The sequence below is a fragment of the Chroicocephalus ridibundus genome, chromosome 7 (genome assembly GCF_963924245.1).
Source record: "Chroicocephalus ridibundus chromosome 7, bChrRid1.1, whole genome shotgun sequence".
NCBI classification, from domain to species: Eukaryota; Metazoa; Chordata; class Aves; order Charadriiformes; family Laridae; genus Chroicocephalus; species Chroicocephalus ridibundus.
In genome coordinates, this window is record NC_086290.1 from 42,375,365 (window position 1) to 42,394,707 (window position 19,343).

The 19,343-nt window shown below is 40.8% G+C and overlaps 2 protein-coding genes across 4 annotated transcripts in view; both read right to left on the minus strand.

Annotated features, from left to right (window-relative positions):
- RBM44 (RNA binding motif protein 44) lies at positions 1-11,938 on the minus strand. Its single transcript, XM_063340447.1, has 15 exons — positions 10,433-11,938; positions 10,262-10,320; positions 8,852-9,028; positions 7,970-8,144; positions 7,864-7,889; positions 7,336-7,383; positions 6,843-6,915; positions 6,430-6,532; positions 5,962-6,093; positions 5,182-5,255; positions 5,007-5,080; positions 4,273-4,669; positions 3,378-3,541; positions 3,120-3,267; positions 1-347 (listed from the first exon to the last, which is right to left on the minus strand). The coding sequence occupies exons 1-14, from the start codon at positions 11,936-11,938 to the stop codon at positions 3,138-3,140; spliced, it is 3,138 nt and encodes a 1,045-aa protein (XP_063196517.1). The 3' UTR covers positions 1-347; positions 3,120-3,137.
- Positions 11,939-16,169: 4,231 nt separating this feature from the next.
- LRRFIP1 (LRR binding FLII interacting protein 1) overlaps positions 16,170-19,343 on the minus strand; it is a 114,709-nt gene continuing 111,535 nt past the window's right edge. For all 3 annotated transcript variants that reach the window (XM_063341349.1, XM_063341348.1, XM_063341347.1), the window contains one exon: positions 16,170-19,163. In XM_063341349.1, the coding sequence (XP_063197419.1) occupies positions 19,053-19,163 (111 nt within the window). In that variant the 3' untranslated portion in view covers positions 16,170-19,052. The remainder of the gene's footprint in view (positions 19,164-19,343) is intronic.

The following is a 19,343-nucleotide window of genomic DNA, read 5'->3' on the forward strand; positions in this document are numbered from 1 at the left end:
CCTAGAAAAGCCCTGCTGGTATTGGAGAAGTCTTGCTTCACCAAAATGTGATTTTTCTACCTTAAAGTAACCTCCTGAAATGCTTGAACCAACTACGGAGAACAACAAAACTGGGAAGAATCATTTAATAGCTGCATAAACAGAAAAACACCCCAAACTGACCTTCAGGTTATATTCTCTTGGCTAAGAGTGCTTATCACACAGCGATGCTACTTGAGTTTTCATTAAGATTTGCTGAAATAAAATCAAACAAGAAACGCGGTATGATCTCGGAACAAGCTGGAGTATAGAATTTGCAAAAAATCTTCCAGAGGGAGATGATCGATTCTTCATAATCAGAAAGCCATCTACATAAAAAAAGAAAACAAACAAACAAAAGCAGCAGATAAATTTTGCGTGTACAAGCCCAAACTGAAATAAAAGCAACATCAGCAGTTTTAGTACCCCAGAAAACCACTAGAAGCTATAATAATTTTGCAGAAGTCCACAGAATAGTGAGGTTTCCTAGCTTCAAGAATCACATGAAAGAAAGGACCAGAATAAAATAAAATATAAAATCTTTAGGCAACAAATCGCATCTGGTGGTAATGTTTTTTATTAATTCCATTAATTAAAAATCAAGTTATCAAATCATTGATTAGGAATATGTAGAATCTATGCATTTCTTTATGTTTCTCAAAGCACTGTTTTAGTTATGTTTTAATAAGACCTTTCTCTATTGGTCTGTTTCTAAATTTTTACCCTGCAGATTATTCATTTCACAGAAAGCTTCTAAGTGTGGACATTCGGTACTGATAAAATTTAAGGGAACATCCATTTTTAATGCTGCTCTGAATAACTTTTATAGCATCACAAGTCCTGTTAACTGCTGCCTACCATTAAGCTTAGAGAAGAGAAAAAGGTTAAGTGCGTGGTTCAGGTAAAGACAGCAGCTCACTAATGAGAATAAAAAGACTTTCCAGTCCAAAAACCTAACTTCCCATTTCTAATGAAGTTACTCCTTCAAAATCAACAAATATACAAGACCTATAAATACTCAGATGTCCAACTGTGGGTTAAGTCAGCCAAAGAAAAAAGCAAGGTTCTACGGTGCTTTACTTAAAAGCTGAATTTAAGTCGTTACGCATTAAATACTATGTAATACAGCTTGACATAAGAGTATTTCTGGATGTTTCATCAGCTTGGAAGAACATAAGGCTCCGAGATGGTATTTCTCAGTGGACACTTAACCCTTCAGGAAAGTCTGAAGCTATCGACATACCAGAAAATTAGTACAGACGAGCTTTGAGCAGAATAATCTTTTCTTAATATATTATATACTTGTTTCTTACTATGGAAAGATGAGAATTCTGTTTCCCCTCTAACTTACGAATGACTTGGCTGTTTCACAGCTCCCTCATGATGAAAGTAGAATTGGTTATAAGTCATCATCTCTTTGGCAAAGCAACAGAAAAAAATACCATCACAGGAACAATTATGAATGTAAAGCCCACACACAATTTAAAAAAATAAAACGAGGAAAAAAAATCCCTTGACAAGGAAAGGACAACACATGTGAGGCTTTTAAAACCTTACACCTGAAAGTATTTCTAGTTAGTAAGAGTTTTATTTTTTTTTTTGAGTTTATGTCTGTATCTGCAGTCCTGCGGAAGTCAGTCAGTAGATTAATATGAAGACTCTTCTTTCCTAAATTTATTTTGATCTGTGGAGGCGTCTGTAAAAGCTTACAGGTCAGTCAAACACTAAACTAACACACTTAGTTACGCTAATCCTTTCAAAAGGAACTCGGCCAAACACGCATATTGGTTGAGATTCTTTCATGCTCTTCATCACTATGGGAGGTATAATCTTACGCTGAATGTAAAATCCTATCCTATGTCTCTGTGTATCCAACATTCTACTGTATCCTACAGTCAGTCTTTCTGAAAGACTTTTCTGGTCACTGAGATTGCTTCCCAGAACAAAGACTGAGACATATGGCCTATAAGCATTTATTTGTATATTTAATGCATTTAGGGAAGCTTTTCTAGCCCAGGCTTCTGCTTCTTCTTAAGAATCGCTCTACTCCCATTACAGTTCTATTATGCAATGCGCAACACTGCCTTAACGTGAACAGAATTGCTATGGTTTGCTGCTGCACCACAGTAACACATGCACAGGCACCTGACCAGGAGAATTTAGTCTGATAAGCAGCATTCAATGAGTACATTTATGTATACACAAAGCTATCATCATAAATACTACTCATCTTGGAAGAGGTGGTATCGATTAAAACCAGACTAACTCCTTGACATCCTTGAAACAGGAGCTTTGAGACCAAAATCAGAGCATTAAGAATTTGGTGCAGTTTGGGGAGGAAATACTACAGAAGGAATAAATATCGTACAACTGGACAGATAGTGTCTGTGGGCAAAAGTGAAGCTGGAGCACTCACTGCTAAGAATGTACAGGACAGTGCGAGAAACCTGGCAGTGGCACTGCTAGCAGCCTTAAAGCAAGCAGAATCTCAAGCTTAGTAGGAGACCGAAACAAGCGCCAACTCAAGGATGTCTCCTACAGGAGAACATATATACACTCCCTTGAATTCCAGGCTGTGGGTTTAGCACATTCAGCTTCCTGCAGCTTCCAGCGCTGCATCATCACGCAAGATGTCCTTTAACAAGAAAAAACTAACAGACATACAACCTTACTCTCTTAGTCCAGAACTGAATCGCATACATCTGACAGAAATCATCAGTTTTTAAAGCAGAATTGAACCTATGCTGGAATTTCTTTATGAACTGCTACACAAGGACTGGCCAGTAGGTGTCACCTTTGCCTAGAATATGTATGATGACATTCTCCACAACGTTAATCAATAAACCAGTTTCCATAATAAACGCCCCAGTATACCAAGTTTTATGGTGGGCACAGAGCTAGCGAGCTAACAGCAAGCTAATCTGTTTACAGATGTTCTGCAAAACAGCTAACAATTCTTAGAAACTATTGTTTCAGTGGATTCATTCAGGTACTTCTCGCAGAGCTTTATATTAAGTTACTTACTAATCTAGTCAGGCTATACAGGGACACAAATTCAAGTGGGTTTATTTCAATATATTGCTGTAGTCTAGAATACTCACTTATTTACATTGCTTTTCTCACCCACAATTGGGGGTCGATTTCTTTAGAATTACAGAAGTCCTCTTCACAATTGAGTTGATGGACAAGCCACTTAGGATACCTTTGTTATTTTTCCTCACCTCCAGCAAAGCATCCACAATTCTGTCTCTGTATGAATAAAAGAAATAACTGTTTACAGCACACTTTGTGCAACACAGTTACCACGGATACCGGATCCACCACAAATAAGAGCAGAAATGAAATCCAAATACTGTCACCTGCTAGCTTCTGGATGAATTTCTTGAAGTTTCTTCATTAATTTGGTAAAGCTGCTCAAGTTCAACGTATTCGGAGAAATAAAGGCATCATATGAATTAGTGGAGAAAGAAGCAGATGTTTTGGGCAGGAAATTGTCTCCAGTATCTGTCACGGGTGGAGTATCCTAGAATTGCATCAAAATAAGCAAAAAGTGAATGGGTTAAGTATCGTACAAGTAATACAACACATCTTTACTATTAATAAATATACCTGTTATGGAAAAAGAAAAAAAATGACAGACGCAGATTCAGATCAATAACTTACTCTGATAGAGCCAGTCATCTTATCCAATCAGTAAATTAGAAATAAAAATGCTATATGCATTTATATGTAACTGACACTCCAGCTACATTAAAATAGATCCAATTTATATTTCCCAGAGGACTAGCATGTTTAAAGTTATATCCCTAAAGTTATAGATAAGGTAGATTATCTATACAGTTTATGAGACCAACACCAGCAATTACTAACTTTGCCTTATTCTCCAAGGACCAACCTAATAAAAAAAAAATTATACACATGATGTTCCTTTAGATTTATATCTAAAACCCAGGATTTTCCCTTATAACGTCCCAAAATATTTCCTGGGTAAATATCACAAAACACTGACATAAAAAAATTTTAAAAGTGGAAACTCCAAAAGAGGAGAAAAGCAAGACGAAGTATGACAATTTGATGTGGGGGCAAATAAATGTTGCTCTCACTCTTCTGCAGCATGCCGGAAATTTATTACTGACACATAACCTGTTTTCCTAACATCATTCTATATATATACTAGATGTAACGTATTATGGAACAAGAAGTTTCAAGGATCTTAATCTGCCATATAAAGGAGCCTTAGTAATAATTATTTACCTTTTGATTAGCTTGAAGCAAAAGATGTATTGAATCTTCAGTAGATGATTTCAGACCAGGGCACTTTGTTTCCGAAGGTACTTGTGTAGAGCAAGAAACGTTTGAAGAAGTTAAGGGAAGGAGACGCATTTTCTCAGAAGCAGAGATGGCATCAGGTGCTTTCACAGAATTAGATGCCGAAGTAAGCGTTTTATCTTGATCATTTCTTTGACTGTTATCAACAGGTTGGATTTCATGCCAAAGCTTATTTCTAAGTATTTGGGAAGCCAAAGATTTGTTCTCTGATGAATTATTTACAAGTTCAGCACTTACTGGTTTTCCTTTTATTTTTTTCTGGTCCATTTCCTCTACAGCTAACTTTGCTCTATTAGTCTCCTTAAAGCAAAGAAATGCATATCTGAGACATAAAATAAAAATAAAAAAGGAAACTAAGTAAAAGAACAGATGATGGTTCTCATCTTTCAAATATGAGCTGTATCTCAATTAAACTCAACAGAAAATTTCAGCCTGCTTAAGCTCTCATAAGATGAGAAGCTGTCTGTAATGACAAGTTTTTGCCGACCTATATTAATTACTGAAGCTACATTGTATCTACCTATAACCTATATCTATCTATATTAATTACTGAAACAAAATGAAAATAAATTAATGACTAATACCCTCCCTTCTCCCGTAATTCACTTACTTTGACAGCAGAACAATCTGAAACAAGTAAAACTTTTATATTAATATACCTGGAGTTACCAGAATCCATACAGGTAACAATGTCAGAAATCTGATACTTCTGGAAATGCGATAATAAATCACCCTACAAAATAGAAACATATTTTGGTTGCAAATGTAGAGTACAAAAGAATTCAGAAAAGAGGCAAGACAGCAGTACTACTATGTAAATCCAAAGAGGCATACCTCAGACACCGAGGAACTTAGGCCACCAACGCGAACAAAAGAACACTCATTTCCAGTCACCATTACCTTCGCTTCTAATAATAAATGCAAGAAAGCAAAGCGTTACTAACTATTCTTGTTTCAGTTCAAGCTAACATCTTCTCCGTAGATTTTGGAAAACATAGACTGAAAGCCTTTAAAAAAAAAAACAACAAAACAAAACCTAAGAGAATGAAGAGTATTTCCTAACAGAAAATTGAGAGTGTCCTGAGAAGTGGAACAGTTCAGTTTGTGAAATCTCTTTTTCCCTGGGTATATCCTGAGGTTTGAAGAGGCAGAAGAGAGAACACTGGTCTGAACTAACAGGCAGCAGTGCTAAAGCACGGATAGCGCACTCCGAGTCCCCACCACGGAGCACACAAGCTCTCCGCTTTCAACAGAGACGTCTACCCATGCCCATCACTGCGACCCAGGTCTCCAAACACTGACCATGCCCACAGCTAAGCCTTAAGCAGCCACCATGGGGAAGAAGCAGAATGAAGAGGAAGACAGAAAAAGACATTTCCAGCTATGTGATTTACTAAATCATTTAATCACTGTAAGTAAAGTTTTCGAGGAAAAACATGGATGAAAATAGCTGGATATCTGTACCAGCACTCACTGCAAGTCAATGAAAAACTAAATCTGAAAACCCAGCTAGCATTTTTTCCAAGTTTACTTATGCTTGTGGAAGGAAAAGAATACTCAAATAATAAACAAACACCATTATTAGGTATAGCAGCTTAAAACACACAACCTCACCTCTTAAATCAACCATGTCTTGTTTTTCTTCTTGCTTTTTTGTTTCTTCAGGTATTACTGAAATATCTGCTACCGTCAAGTCCTCCTTAGCATCAAACCAATATTCATTCCCTTCTTCATTTTTCACACAGCCTTAACAGTTAAAATAAATTTCAGCGTGTTAAAATTCAGACCGTGGTACGTCATATGAATGAATATCAAACTTCTGTGTGCTTACGAGGATTCCAGCTGCCTACATGATTTGGTTCTACATTATGAAGAGATGACATATCAGTTTTAGTTTCTGATTTACATAGCAATGTTTTTGTCAAGATATGAAGTATAATATAGGGCTGATACAACATCAAGCACTCCTTCACAGAAAGGAAAGTCGAGTATCCACATATGTGTTTTACAAATGGTTTGTTTTTTTTCCAACAACTTAACGAACAAGTTATATACTATGTGTACTAGGAGCAGATCGCTTACCACATTCCACATCCTCATCTGTATGTTGCTCTTCAAGTGTTTTGGAGGAAGTAGAGTCACTTGGCTGCCCGCCACCCGTTAAACAAACGGTCTCTGGATTGTCCTATAAATGTCTTTCAGTTATGTCCTGGCACTCGCACCCGATTATACGTTATTTTTCTGAGCTTCAGAATATTAAATGATTAAACAGGTAAATTTTAAAGAGTTAAGCTACTGATTGCTTTCAAGAACCCCCAAGTTATTTTATTTTGAAAGGACGATAAAAATTTTGGTCACATCAGCCACATTTGCAATTACCGTCAGAGAATCCCAGCTTGAGCCCTGACGACTGTGACTGTATTTGTATATACCTAAGAGAAGACGAGGCTTCACAACATAACATCTAGGAAACTCAGTAATGAAGAAGTCCCTACCATGTTGAAAGAAGTTTTGCTTTCTTGCAGTTTTGGTGCTTCAGAGTCAGCTTTTCTTGTACCTGAAACAGAACTAAAACAGATCCAAGAATTTCATACAAAATACGGCACCACCGTTTTAAATTCTGCAATGATACCGGGTACTCTGAAATATTAATGTAAATATTTCCAAAAGCCTGCAGTCAAATAAACACAATGCGCTTAATAAATCTTGGTTTTAAATGAGAACCAAAGTTTTTTTGATACCTGTATTTTATAAAAGCATTGGTTGCAATCTGAAACGTAAAGCTATGTTCTAGGTTTATGTTAGTTTGTCCTTTGTACCTAGATGGCTCTCTGTGTGATACTTCGATGTATGTCTTTACAATTTGAAATCTCTGTGCAATTTTTTATTAATTTTGCTAATGTTTTACAAGAAATTTGAAAAAGACCTCTAGTTGTTTATCTGCTGCAGTAAAACCTTATTGCCAAATTTGTTTTAATCTCCACTTACACAAAGTAACTGGACATGGTTCTTGAACATGCAGTAGCATACATCTGCCTCAAACATTGTTTTTCTATCATTTTCCATAACCGAACGGCAATCTTAGCACAACAGCTGCTTATATGCCTAACACTATCTTTGTTGGCGGCAGTCTTTTTGTTTTGGTGGGGTTTTTTTTTCGGTTTGTTTGGGATATTTTTTAAGTTTTGTTTCTAAGACAGAGCATTAAGATTAGAGACAAGGATTTTAGTAGTGAAAGTAGTGAACCAGGAAAGTTACCTGTAAATTGAAAGCATTTGCTATCAAGATAGTAAAAATACAACACCATAGTTTGCATAATCAAACACTACAGAGTAAAAATTTCCTTAAAATAAAATCACTGTACCCAAAGCGCTACGCTAGTCTTTCAGATAAACAGTCTGGAGCAACAAGATACATCCTGAAATAAAGACATTCTCAGTTTAACATATTTTAAACTCACTTATCATTTATTTTGACCTTTAATAAATGCCACACATGAGGCATATATATACTTACTCATAGCAAAGATCCTCTTTAAACAACTGTCAAAAAAGAAAAGATTTGTCTTAATTTTCTGAAGAAAACAATTTATATTAAAAACAAAAAACAATTAAGAAATTACCTTGCACGGGACATAAGAAGAGGTGATTCGGAACAACTTAATCTCAACTGATAGTGGTGGAAGTGCATTTAAAGGTACGCCCATTTTTATTTTCATTCTCATACTGTTGTAATTCTTTTTTAGCTCTTCCAAAACCAACATGAGAGACGAACCTATTTCAGTGTTTCCATTACACCTGTTAAAATACACGTAAGAAAATAAGACCAACTTAGATGGACATTTAATTTATTTCACTGCTTTCAGAATTGCCCAAATATTTTACAGTGTTTCCAAGATTCCTCCACATCGCACAGGAAACAGGATCTCACCCCTAATGCACACCGCAGCGCGCTGGAGGTCACAGCATCACTAGATGCTCCCTTGAACCCCCTCCTGAGCTACGGGGCAGACACTGCAGTAACGAGGTTTTATACCTTCCTGTGGCACAGTAAAGCACTCAGAGGCATGACTTCTTGGTTGAATTCCAGGTTTGTTACAGGGCATATGCTTTATCAGATAGAGACTCTGCAATGGCCACCCCCTTCCTGCCTCACCTCCTAACAATTCTGCACCTCCTCTCTTTCTCCTGTACAGCCTCCTCCCCAGCTCCCCCTCTTTGCATCTTGGCCACTCCTGGACAATCTCTGTACTATCCCTTCTGTATGCTTCCTCCTGTACAGAAAGGCATGCCTGGAAACACTTTTTTGCTGGGTCTATGAGGGCTATAGAAGATTTTAAGCTGAAAATAAGACTTAGCAGTTACAAGAATGTAAACGCTCTGGACAACAATACTAACTATGAACACTATTACAAGCTATGGATCAAATATATCAGTAGTATATAGCAAGTAGTGCCTTTTAACTGAGTTATCAATTTCATTTAAAAGGACATTAAAGTACGTGCCTGCTAAAACACGTGTTTTCCTCCAAAACCAGTTTGTAAATCTTCAAGCAGTGCTGATAGCACATGTGATAATGAGTGTTAAGAATCTGCAATTCTGCTTCAATTGCTCTCTGCAGGATTTTCTGACAGTAGCTTGATACAGAATTCTTCACAGCTTGTTTCTCAAGGTGTTCCGGCCTTTAAAATAATAATAATAATAAATAAAATAATAATGATAAACAAAATCTTGAAGCCTTTGAACGCTCATTATGTTTTATTATGAAACAAGTAGCTTTCCACAAGCTATTGCTGATACAATTTAAGGAAATAAAATAAAAAAAAAAAAAAGAAAAAAAGAAAGAAATCAGTTCCTCCTATTTACTACACAGAAAAAATGGTATCTTACAGCAGCTGTCACATTTTGATCAGCCTTAACTGAAAGGTGGAAACTGCATGAGCACCATAATCATTTCTATCTAAAAAGTGCGGTTGTAAGAACAAAAAGAAACTTAGCAACTCTGTTCATCTACAGACAAAGTTATTTTGTTTCCAGAGTCACAGAACCTTAGGTTGGAAAGGTTCTCTGGAGGCCTGCAGTACAAACTTCTGTTCAAAGCAGGGCTAACTTCAAAATTAGCTCAGGGTTTTAATCAGTCCAGCTTTGTTGTTGGATTTGGTTTTGTTTTTTATTTTAAATCTCCAAGAAAGGACACTGTACTCTCTCTCTGATGCTGTTCCAATACCACTCTCACTTTAAGAAACTGTCTCTTACACGCACCTAGAATTCCCCTCACTGTAACTGCTGTCTCTTGCCCTTTCAAAATGCATTTCTGCAAAGAATTTATCTCCTTCTGGGAAACCCACGGCCCAACTGCCAAGAACTGCAGGGAAGTTCCCCACCTCCCCAATCTTTCCTTCTCCGGACTGACCAAACCCAGTTCCCTCAACTCTCTCCACACCCCAACTGCTCCACCAGCTCCCCTCACCATCTCCATGGTCCTCTGGTGGACTTTCCCCAGTCCGCCGATCTCTTTCTTGCTCTACAAGGCCCACAGTTGGAGATACCTTTCCAGAGGCAACCTCACGGGCACCAAACTGAGAATCCCTCTATCTGCTGGCTGCACTTTTGTTAATGCGGCCCCAAGATGTGGCTTCCCTTCTTCACCATATGGGAGCATTGCTGACTTACACTCGACTTGTTCTTGGCCAGTCTGCAACCGCAGATCAAGGCTGCTTCGGTCTTTGTTCAACTTCAGGTGGTCTTCGGCTCATTATTCTCACTTGTCTAGGTCCCTCCAAAAGGCAGCCTCCAGCATAGGAGCCACTGCCCAGCAATCTTTTAGTTTTGCCAAGTCATGGACAACCTTTCAATCATGAAAAAAATCTTACCCAGCATCTAGAATTCCAAACCAAGAACAATTCATGACCCACCTGTCAGTACTTATCTTTAAATTGCTGCTACAAAGCTCATTTTTTGATTCCCGCTGTTCCTAAACAGAAAAAAAACATTTTAAGAAGTTACAGATTTGTGAGCAAGTTTAAGTTAAAAAAGGCCTATATCTCAAGATTGTTTGGTTGTTTTGGTTTTTTTCTTTTAATTACCTGAATTTGTGAACTTCTTTCAGCTGTTGCAGTATTGCCATCTGAGTGTTTTTCCAGTGTGTCAGTAAGGTGTGAACAAATTTCCTCCGTACTACCAGCTCCACACGACCAGTCAGTATTGCAAGCAACATCTGCACAGGTTTCACGGTGCCACCCCACGGGTCGAGATTTGTTCATCATTGTTATCTCTGTATTAATAGCCCTGGACAAGAGACAAACCTGAGCACTGGTGCTTCTGCTTGTTGTAAAGCAAGCTCTAAAATCAGAACTCGCATCGACAGCCTGGTTAACTGTGGAGTAGCTGGCAACCCTTTTGAAGGTTTCATGATGCTCCAGCTCTGAGTTTGGACAGCTGGTCTTTCCACGTGAGGATTTATCTGCAACTCCTACCTCAAAAAAGGGATTCTTGCTGGTGAGAATTTCTGAGGCTGGAAATTGGGTTTCAGCATCCTCTGCAGTGCAGTCAGTGCAGCTGGCAGCACGTGCAAACGCACCAGATTCTTCACAACTGTATAAACTGGAGTCCCCTGCATATTCGCCAAACTGCATGGCTGCTGCAGGGGCCCCTTCCCTGTGTGCCAGCAAAGGACTGTCTCGCTTCACTGACACGCTGTGAACGTGTCTGTCATTCTTTTGAGACGATTCTTCACTTGCAGCCGTTTTGGGCGTCAGGGTGCTATTAATCAGTTGGGTGTCTTTCACCTCTCCATTTTCTAAACCATCACACACAAGCAGATTTGGACAGATCCTTTCTTTACTCCCACAAAAATGACTTTCATGTCTACTTCCACAGACAACACTATGATACTCAGTTTGCTCTTCCTGATGATCACAAGTCATGCCATTGCAATCTGGCAGAGACAAAGTGTCCTGAAGCAGATGGGGAAGCTCTGCCATAGCTGCTTCTGGGCAGGTTTGGTCACCTACGCCACACTCAGAAACAGGAGAACAACCTTCTGACACGCCAACAAGATGTTGTTCCTTTGCAACTCCACCCCCTGGAACTTCATGAACTGGATCTATCAGCTTCAAGGTTTCGATTCCTATCATTTCCTTTTGCTCTGAAAACTCACACAAGCTATTCCTATCATCAAAATCATGTTCGTGAGCACTGAGGTACTCCAGCTGTGAATCTTCACCTAAATGGCTTCGTCTGCAATCATCACACACCCCACAATTAGAGTGCGTATTGTTACATCCGCTTCCCAGCATATCGGCTTCTTTCTTGCTTTCTTCTACCCATGCGCAGCAAATGCTCATTCCCTTTTTATTATGCATTTCAATATCTGCATCTAAAGATGAATTTAAATAAGGTAAGCTTTCCTCTGACAACTTTAATTCTGAAATGCTGACAGAATGTGACTGGCCAAAACCAGAGCAGTTGGCTCCTGCTGCAACATCTCTGACGAGCGTGTGCTCAGCTTCCTCAGAATAAGAAAAAAGATGCAAGGTCTGATTGAAGCATTTTCTTTTGCGTTTAACATCACTGTTCTTTTCAAAATCCATGGTACAAACTTAAGTCCTCCTCCTCCTCTGAAGTAATCCACCACTCACTTCCACTGCAAACTCTGAAAGTCATCAGCTTGTCTCTTCCTATCAGCTTCTCACCTTAATAAAAATTATGACAAGTTTGAGATACTCCATAGTATAAAAGAGGACATTACTGTTCAAAAAACTGTTAAATTAGCCACCTTATTTTTACCTACTGCATGCTAGTATAGAAGCTAGGAATTGTATGGTACATTCTCAAAGAAACCCTAAAGCTCACGGAAGTCTGTTAAAAGAATTTGCCGTTCTTGCTTGTGTGATTTCAATTGAGTAAAAGCGTCCTCAGAGACCAATCAATCCCATTTTCTTACACTCTTGGGCAACGTTTCTGTCCTCTTACCACTGAAGCATTCCTTGCCTGAATCATCAGAATCCCCGTTGATACACAGCAAGCTATTTACACTGTACGCTAACTTTATGACAGCACACAAGGTGTTTTGATGCATGTACTGACTCTGAGAGTCAGGATGCTGATGGTCACGGATTCAGTGACCACAAACTGACCTCGCATCATTCCCGATTGTATACTGGCCTGTAAGCACTCCTTGACACAGAAAGCTTACAGCTTCTTGAACCATTACCAGTATTTTTACTGTAGGGAATATCTTTCCGTCCAGAGCTATAAAAAATTTAAAAACTACTTAAATGAGTAAAGAGGTGAACTTAAGAGCTCTGTGCCTCCCAGGAACTAAAAACCCTTCAGGTGTCAGGCAAGGGGGAAATGGAAGCATATTCCTTTTAATTCTGGGGAAACGGTTATCAAGCACACAATTGTAAGAAAACCTGAGAATCTTTACAACCAGAAAGTGTAAGTCACAAAGGAAAACAGGAGGATGGTTTCTTGGATCAGTGCGCTTCTTTTAGCGACAGAAGAAGGCTGGACAATACACCAAACCAATACACCTGCTCTGGACTTGCAAGAAACTAGTTTTATAGCAAACATGAACGAAAAGCAGAGAAAAGGCATGTGGGGATAGAAGACATTCTTTACGAAGCTTGTTTCTTGTAAATAGTTGTCAGTTCTTCTCTGCCTTCCCCCAGAAACTTATAATGAAGCGAGGGATATATGTTATCCATATATCATATCCATATCAACATATCCATATATGTTAAACATATTTCTCATCTACGTATGCTTTCTAAATGACTTAAATGAAAAATAACAATTTTATATTATAGTCACCAGCCTCTAACCCTACTATAATCTTACATAAACCACAGCAGATTACAATCCTCTCTGTAACTCTTTGCCCTGCGATGGCATGCGGGCCAACTAACAGCCTGTGCTTCTAAAGACACAAGTCACTGGATCATCCTCCAGAGGAAGCTTCCAGCTTGGTAAAACACAGCCCGTACGGAACCACATGAAATCCTAAAGGGAGACACAGGCTGCTGGTGGAGCACCAGGGCAGACTGAAAACTCAGGCCTGTTTCTCGGCTACTGCTCTGGGATTAACATACAAATTACGTGAGCTCCATCCACTCCTGATATAAACAGCGTGACCCAGGCCTCATATCTGTACGGGAAGGTTTGCAGAACGGACCCCTAAGGGGTAACTTCATGACAGCCCTCCCTCACAAGGAAAAATGGCTTGCCTCTTTAATCTGCATCCACTGATTCTCCTCCATTAAGGATCATCATTAAAGTGACATGGTTTAAAATCACTTAATACAAATCATTTAAATCATTCAACAGAAGTCATCAATAGAAGTCAGGCACCCTCCAAAAAAAACCCCACCTTACCAGGATTTCATTTCACACTTCTACAGTTCTGTTCCAGAAATGCTAGCTTTCTTATTACACCAACTTTACCGTCACCTCCTAGCTGAAACTTTGAACAACCGTTATCTGTGAAATTAAAACTCTTGCAGTTACGCTACCAAAGCGCATCTCAGGTGCCTATACACAAACTACAACACACATATCACAGAGAAGTGCCTTTTTTGCCCCATTTTTTTTCCCTAAGAACAAACAAGAACGACAAAAGCCCTATGTACGCCCCAGACAAATAACAGTAACCTTGCTGCGACTACTCATGACGCAGCTAGACGCTTATCAACGGCCAAGTCAGTCAGAAACCGCAGCGATGTTACAGCACAGCTTCCACTCCGCAGTGGGGGGCGGAGAGCCACAGCTGAGCCCCGGGGGAGGCCGGGGTGGGGGGGGGAAAGCCCTCGGAGCAGCCCAGTGCTCCCGCTCGCCCAAGGGGCACCCCTAGGCGGGGAACCGCGGCTTACAGCCCTCACCCCGGCCCCAGGGCCGGCTGAGCAACCTCCCTGCTGCCCGACCGCGGCCGCCTCCGCCCCGGCACCGAGCCGCCGACCGGGAACCCACACCCACCGCCTCCGCCCCACCAACAGCCCCACCGAGCACGCGCTCAACGGCCGCCGCTCCCCGCCCGCGCCTCCAGCCCATTGGCTGCGACGGGACGCGCTCGAGCGTCTGATTGGCCGGCGCGGCGCCCGCGCCAACCGCGTCCCGCCCCCAACTCCCCTCCTCGACGCCGCAGGCGGCCATGTTTCCTGAGCCTGCCTCATGGCGGCGCCGCTTTGTGCTAACGCGGGGCAGGGAGAGCCCGATCTGCAGCCGGTGGGGGACAGCAGCGTGTCTTGAACGGTAATGAAAGCCTGTCGGCAGCTGGAAGGCTTTCAGGCTGAAGGAGTGTATTACCGGTGGTGGAGACAAACGCAGTGGAGAATGTCACCCCATAAATAACCAGTTTCTGCTATGGACGTTACCCGTTTTAAATGTACACCTTATTTTCACAAGGTTGGTTCTGGCCCTTACTACTCCTTTTAAACACATACATGTAAAGTTCTTAGTAAAATGTGCAAAACATCTGTTAGTTGCCTAAAACAAGCTAAACCCCAAACCCATATTGGGAGCTTTTAAAAAAGTAGAGATGCAGTAACCTCCTCAGTATATTTTATGTAAGCGAGCGCTGTGTGACACCGCCCATCATCAGCGCAAGATGAAATTTAATATTAACAGGTTTTTGGTGAACCTAATTGCCTTCTCTTGTGAAGGGATTCTTCCAGGGAGAATTACGATGTGGGCTACCTATATGTTCACCACAAATACTTAAAACTAAGTGGAGGATTAATCCCATTAGCAATACTATTCAAACTTCTTTTGATGGGACGCTGTCACCCAGCGCACCCTGCCATTAGAAATGTTAATATCATAGAATCACAGAATCATAGAACCATAGGGTCAGAAGGGACCTCTGGAGATCATCGTGTCCAACCCCCTGCCAGAGCAGGGACACCCAGAGCAGGTGGCACAGGAACGCGTCCAGGCGGGTTTGGAATGTCTCCGGAGACAGAGACTCCGCCACCTCTCTGGGCAGCCTGTGCCAGGGCTCTGCCACCCTCAGAGTAAAGAAGTTCCTCCTCATGTTTAGGTGGAACTTCCTATGTTCAAATTTGTGCCCGTTACCTCTTGTCCTGTTGCCGGGCCCCACTGAAAAGAGCCTGGCCCCATCCTCCTGACACCCACCCTTTCAGTATTTATAAGTGTTGATAAGGTCCCCCCTCGGCCGTCTTTTTTCCAGGCTGAAGAGACCCAAATCCCTCAGCCTTTCCTCATAAGAGAGGTGTTCGAGTTCCCCTCATCATCTTGGTAGCCCTTTGCTGTCCCCTCTCCAGCAGTTCCCTGTCCCTCTTGAACCGGGGAGCCCAGAACTGGACACAGTACTCCAGATGCGGCCTCACCAAGACAGAGTAGAGGGGGAGGATCACCTCCCGCGACCTGCTGGCCACACTCTTCTTGATGTCCCCCAGGATGCCATTGGCCGCCTTGGCCACAAGGGCACATTGCTGGCTCATGGTCATCCTGTTGTCCACCAGGACTCCCAGGTCCTTTTCCACTGAGCTGCTCTCCAGCAGGTCAGCACCCAACCTGTCCTGGTGCGTGGGGTTATTCCTCCCCAGGTGCAGCACCCTACACTTGCCCTTATTGAATTTTATAAGGTTCCTCTTTGCCCAAATCTCCAACCTGTCCAGGTCTCTCTGTATGGCGGCACAGCCTTCCAGTGTGTCAGCCATCCCCCACGATATTTGGGGGTATGTCTCACACCAGTGCCCTTACTCACACAAGCACCTTATTTGTACATTTTACAACCAGTGTTGCTCACGTCTGTGTCTACAGTAATACATTAGAAAGGAAAATGAGCCCATTACACCAGTATCATCCAAAAAGTCTGTATTTTCCAAGAGAACTTCGACCACTAACATCATCATGACAGACCGCTCCATAAAAACTACCCGAACAAGTGACATTTTTATTGGCGAGTTCTGCTAATGAATTTCCTTTTCCACGCTTGTATCTCCTAAGAGATTTGATGTAAAAAACAAAACAAAACAAAACTCGGGTAACATTCCATTTGCAAACAATAAAATTATTTAACATTTAAAAATAAAACAAAGAATAGCAATTTTAAATACAAATTCTAGGGAAAAACTGTCCTGGTTCCCCCAGGAGCCGTTCCTCGCCATGCTACCACCACCTCGGCTCCGCTCTGGGTACCGAGGCTCTCCCATTTGGAGCTCAAATTAAAAGGACCGGGGCATGTGCTAGTATTACCATTCGAAGCCCTGTTTGTTGTACATTCTTCACAGGAAAACATAAAACAGTTTGCAGTAAGCCAACCAGTACTTCCCTTATTCTAAAGCTAAGTCATACTGAAAGTTAGGGGGAGGAAAAAAAAAATGTGGCTTCAACATTTCAGCTACTTTTATCACACACAAAAATTTCTACTAAGAGCATATCCAGGTTGAAATACACATCTGATTTTCTGGCATGAGGTTAATGCTTATAGGGTGCGAGATGCAATCTACTTCGAAATAATAAACACATCACTTCTTGATGAGCAAAGTATTATTTTTTAGCCTTTTGGACCAACGCATAGTTGTTAGGTTGTTTCTCATGAATCTTGCCGGGAGAGAGAGTTTTCACCGCTACCACATATAAAAAGATGACCGGTGCCAATCACACACACCTTATCATCAGTTAGTAAGACGTATTTATATTTGTATTTAGCACGTTTGTTTGCATTCTGAAAAACCCTTAGTTTATTTTTTAGGCCACAGAGGCTTTGTACACCAGAAATTACACAAGTCAACCACAGAAAATTGTAAATTGGTATCTACAGTGATTTTGAGGTATTCCACAAGTAACCTGGCTCTGCACCTGAATGTTCCTCTCAAAAACCAAAAAGAAAGATAAAAAGAACCCAAAGCCCTATCCAGAGTGGAAATGTCATTTAAATGATTCCTTTAATCCCCACGTTCCACCACATCTGATCAACAAGGACATAGTTATTTCTCCACGGACACAAAAAAGAAAACCTTCATCCTTTTGCCCGTGGGCACAAAAAAGACCAAACCCAACCTTCTTCATCCTTTTCCTGGAATACAAATTTCAGTACTTCATTCCTAAATTTCCGAGTGCACTCAGAAGAGAGGAAGGACAAAGGTGTTATTTTCTAGCCAAACCAGAGAAACACATTCAGACACTGTTTTTGGTTTATTTAATTTGTGAAGGTGCTCTAAGAAGATACCAGTGATCCTCTTAACGTTGAAAAATAAATAGCAGCGGTTTATACTCTGAGCTCCAGTCTGCGAGGAAGAGGCCAGGGAAAAGAACTGGGCCGGAGAGGCTGAAGACCAAGTTAAGAAGAATTGGTCTCCCAGGTCTGGATTTGGCTTGATAGAACGGTATCTATTGAGGCAGTCAGCATCGACAGAAGGCTGCTCCTGTCGAACAGGAGATGCTGTTTCACAGCGTGAGGAGGTTCCTAAGGGACTGGTCGCCTGCCTTACAAGCTTTTCTGTTAGGGCTGAAGGGGGAAGGACAGCTTTATTCTTCAGGTAACTGCTGTTTCTCCTTTGAGTAGTACATTCAGAACGATTTCCAATAAACCAGAGCTGTAGTGCTAGCTGTGTATAATAAACTGCCTGCAACATTTTTATCGGTTATGTTATTTTTCATGAAAAGTGGAAAACCTTTACAATGACCTTAGAAGGAAACAATTCGCTACTTCTCTCTTTGTAGAAAAACCATAGGCAGGAATATTTTCTAAAGTGCTTCTTTACTTATCAGTTACTTTTTTAAAAATTAGACTTGTATTTTGTAGCGGCATAGTTTCCTAGTAGTTCATGGACCAGTAGATAGTTTCTGATGTAAAAAACCCATTACATACTTTAAGCAAATGACACTTGCTTTGACAAATGCACCAAAGTGAGTGATCTAAGTGCAAAACCCACCATTTCTTAAAACACGGCCTTATGCTGGTTTATTAATGCAACTTTACATCCTTTAAAAGTAGTTTACTTCAATTCCAAGAGCAGGGATTAAATAATATGAATAAAAGTTGAAAATTCAATGAAGCTATTGCCTATTTACCCTGAAATAAAACAGTCTTATGATTCAACTGGTGCAAAAATCCCTCCAAACACCTTTGTTTTATTGGCAAAGTCATTTAAGGTCACTTTTGCTTCCAAGACCATCTTCTTCCATGGTTTCCACTGAAGGAGTTTTGCTTTGTAATGGCTTGTGGTTCCACAGTGATTTGTAAATGAAAAACCTACTATGAATAATTCTACCGTAGTCACTAAATTACTGTCATGAGAAAGTCCAAAAAGTACAGTGTTTTGTATTTTTTTTAATTTTTCAGCAAGACACAAAATTCCAGTCCAGTTAAAGTGTTTTCTTTGAATACCATTTTAAATGGCAATAAATGGCTGCTGTGCCTTCTGGATGGAGAACTTAACGCGACGCCCGATGTGCTTCTAATATGGCAGGCAGATACTGTACTTCAAATGCACCCAAAGAACGGTGTAGAAGGGCTCCCGCGGGCACAGCCATTTGGATCAGCTACTCCTATGTATACAGTGCAGTAGGTTTGAATCTGCGTAGAGAGAACCACAGCTGGGTGGCACGTAGCAAATGTTGGGGTTGTCTGTTCTCAGAAGGCATGACACAAAGCATCCCGGACAGCAAGAGACAGAAGCATCTGCAACGTTGTTCTGAATCTGTCAAGTAGTAGTAGCCTCCGTGGGAAGGTGGCGGTTATTGCTGAGACAGTAAAGCACTCCGGTTGGCTTTCATCTTCTCCAAGCGTTTTACTAGGTGACCATTGCTGACTTCAAGCTCTTCGGTTTTATCCAATGCTGAACGCAACTGAAGGAAGCAGAAAAGAAACAACACACATGACTTTCACGTTTTCCCTTTCCAAAGATAAAGCAGGTTTTGTAGTTACCAACATGAACTGTCCATATTGCTGGAATTTCCTTACAAGACAAACCAGTTGAAAATTCCTATTAGCGGAGTTAAAAGTAAATGTTGTGTTACTGCCTGTGC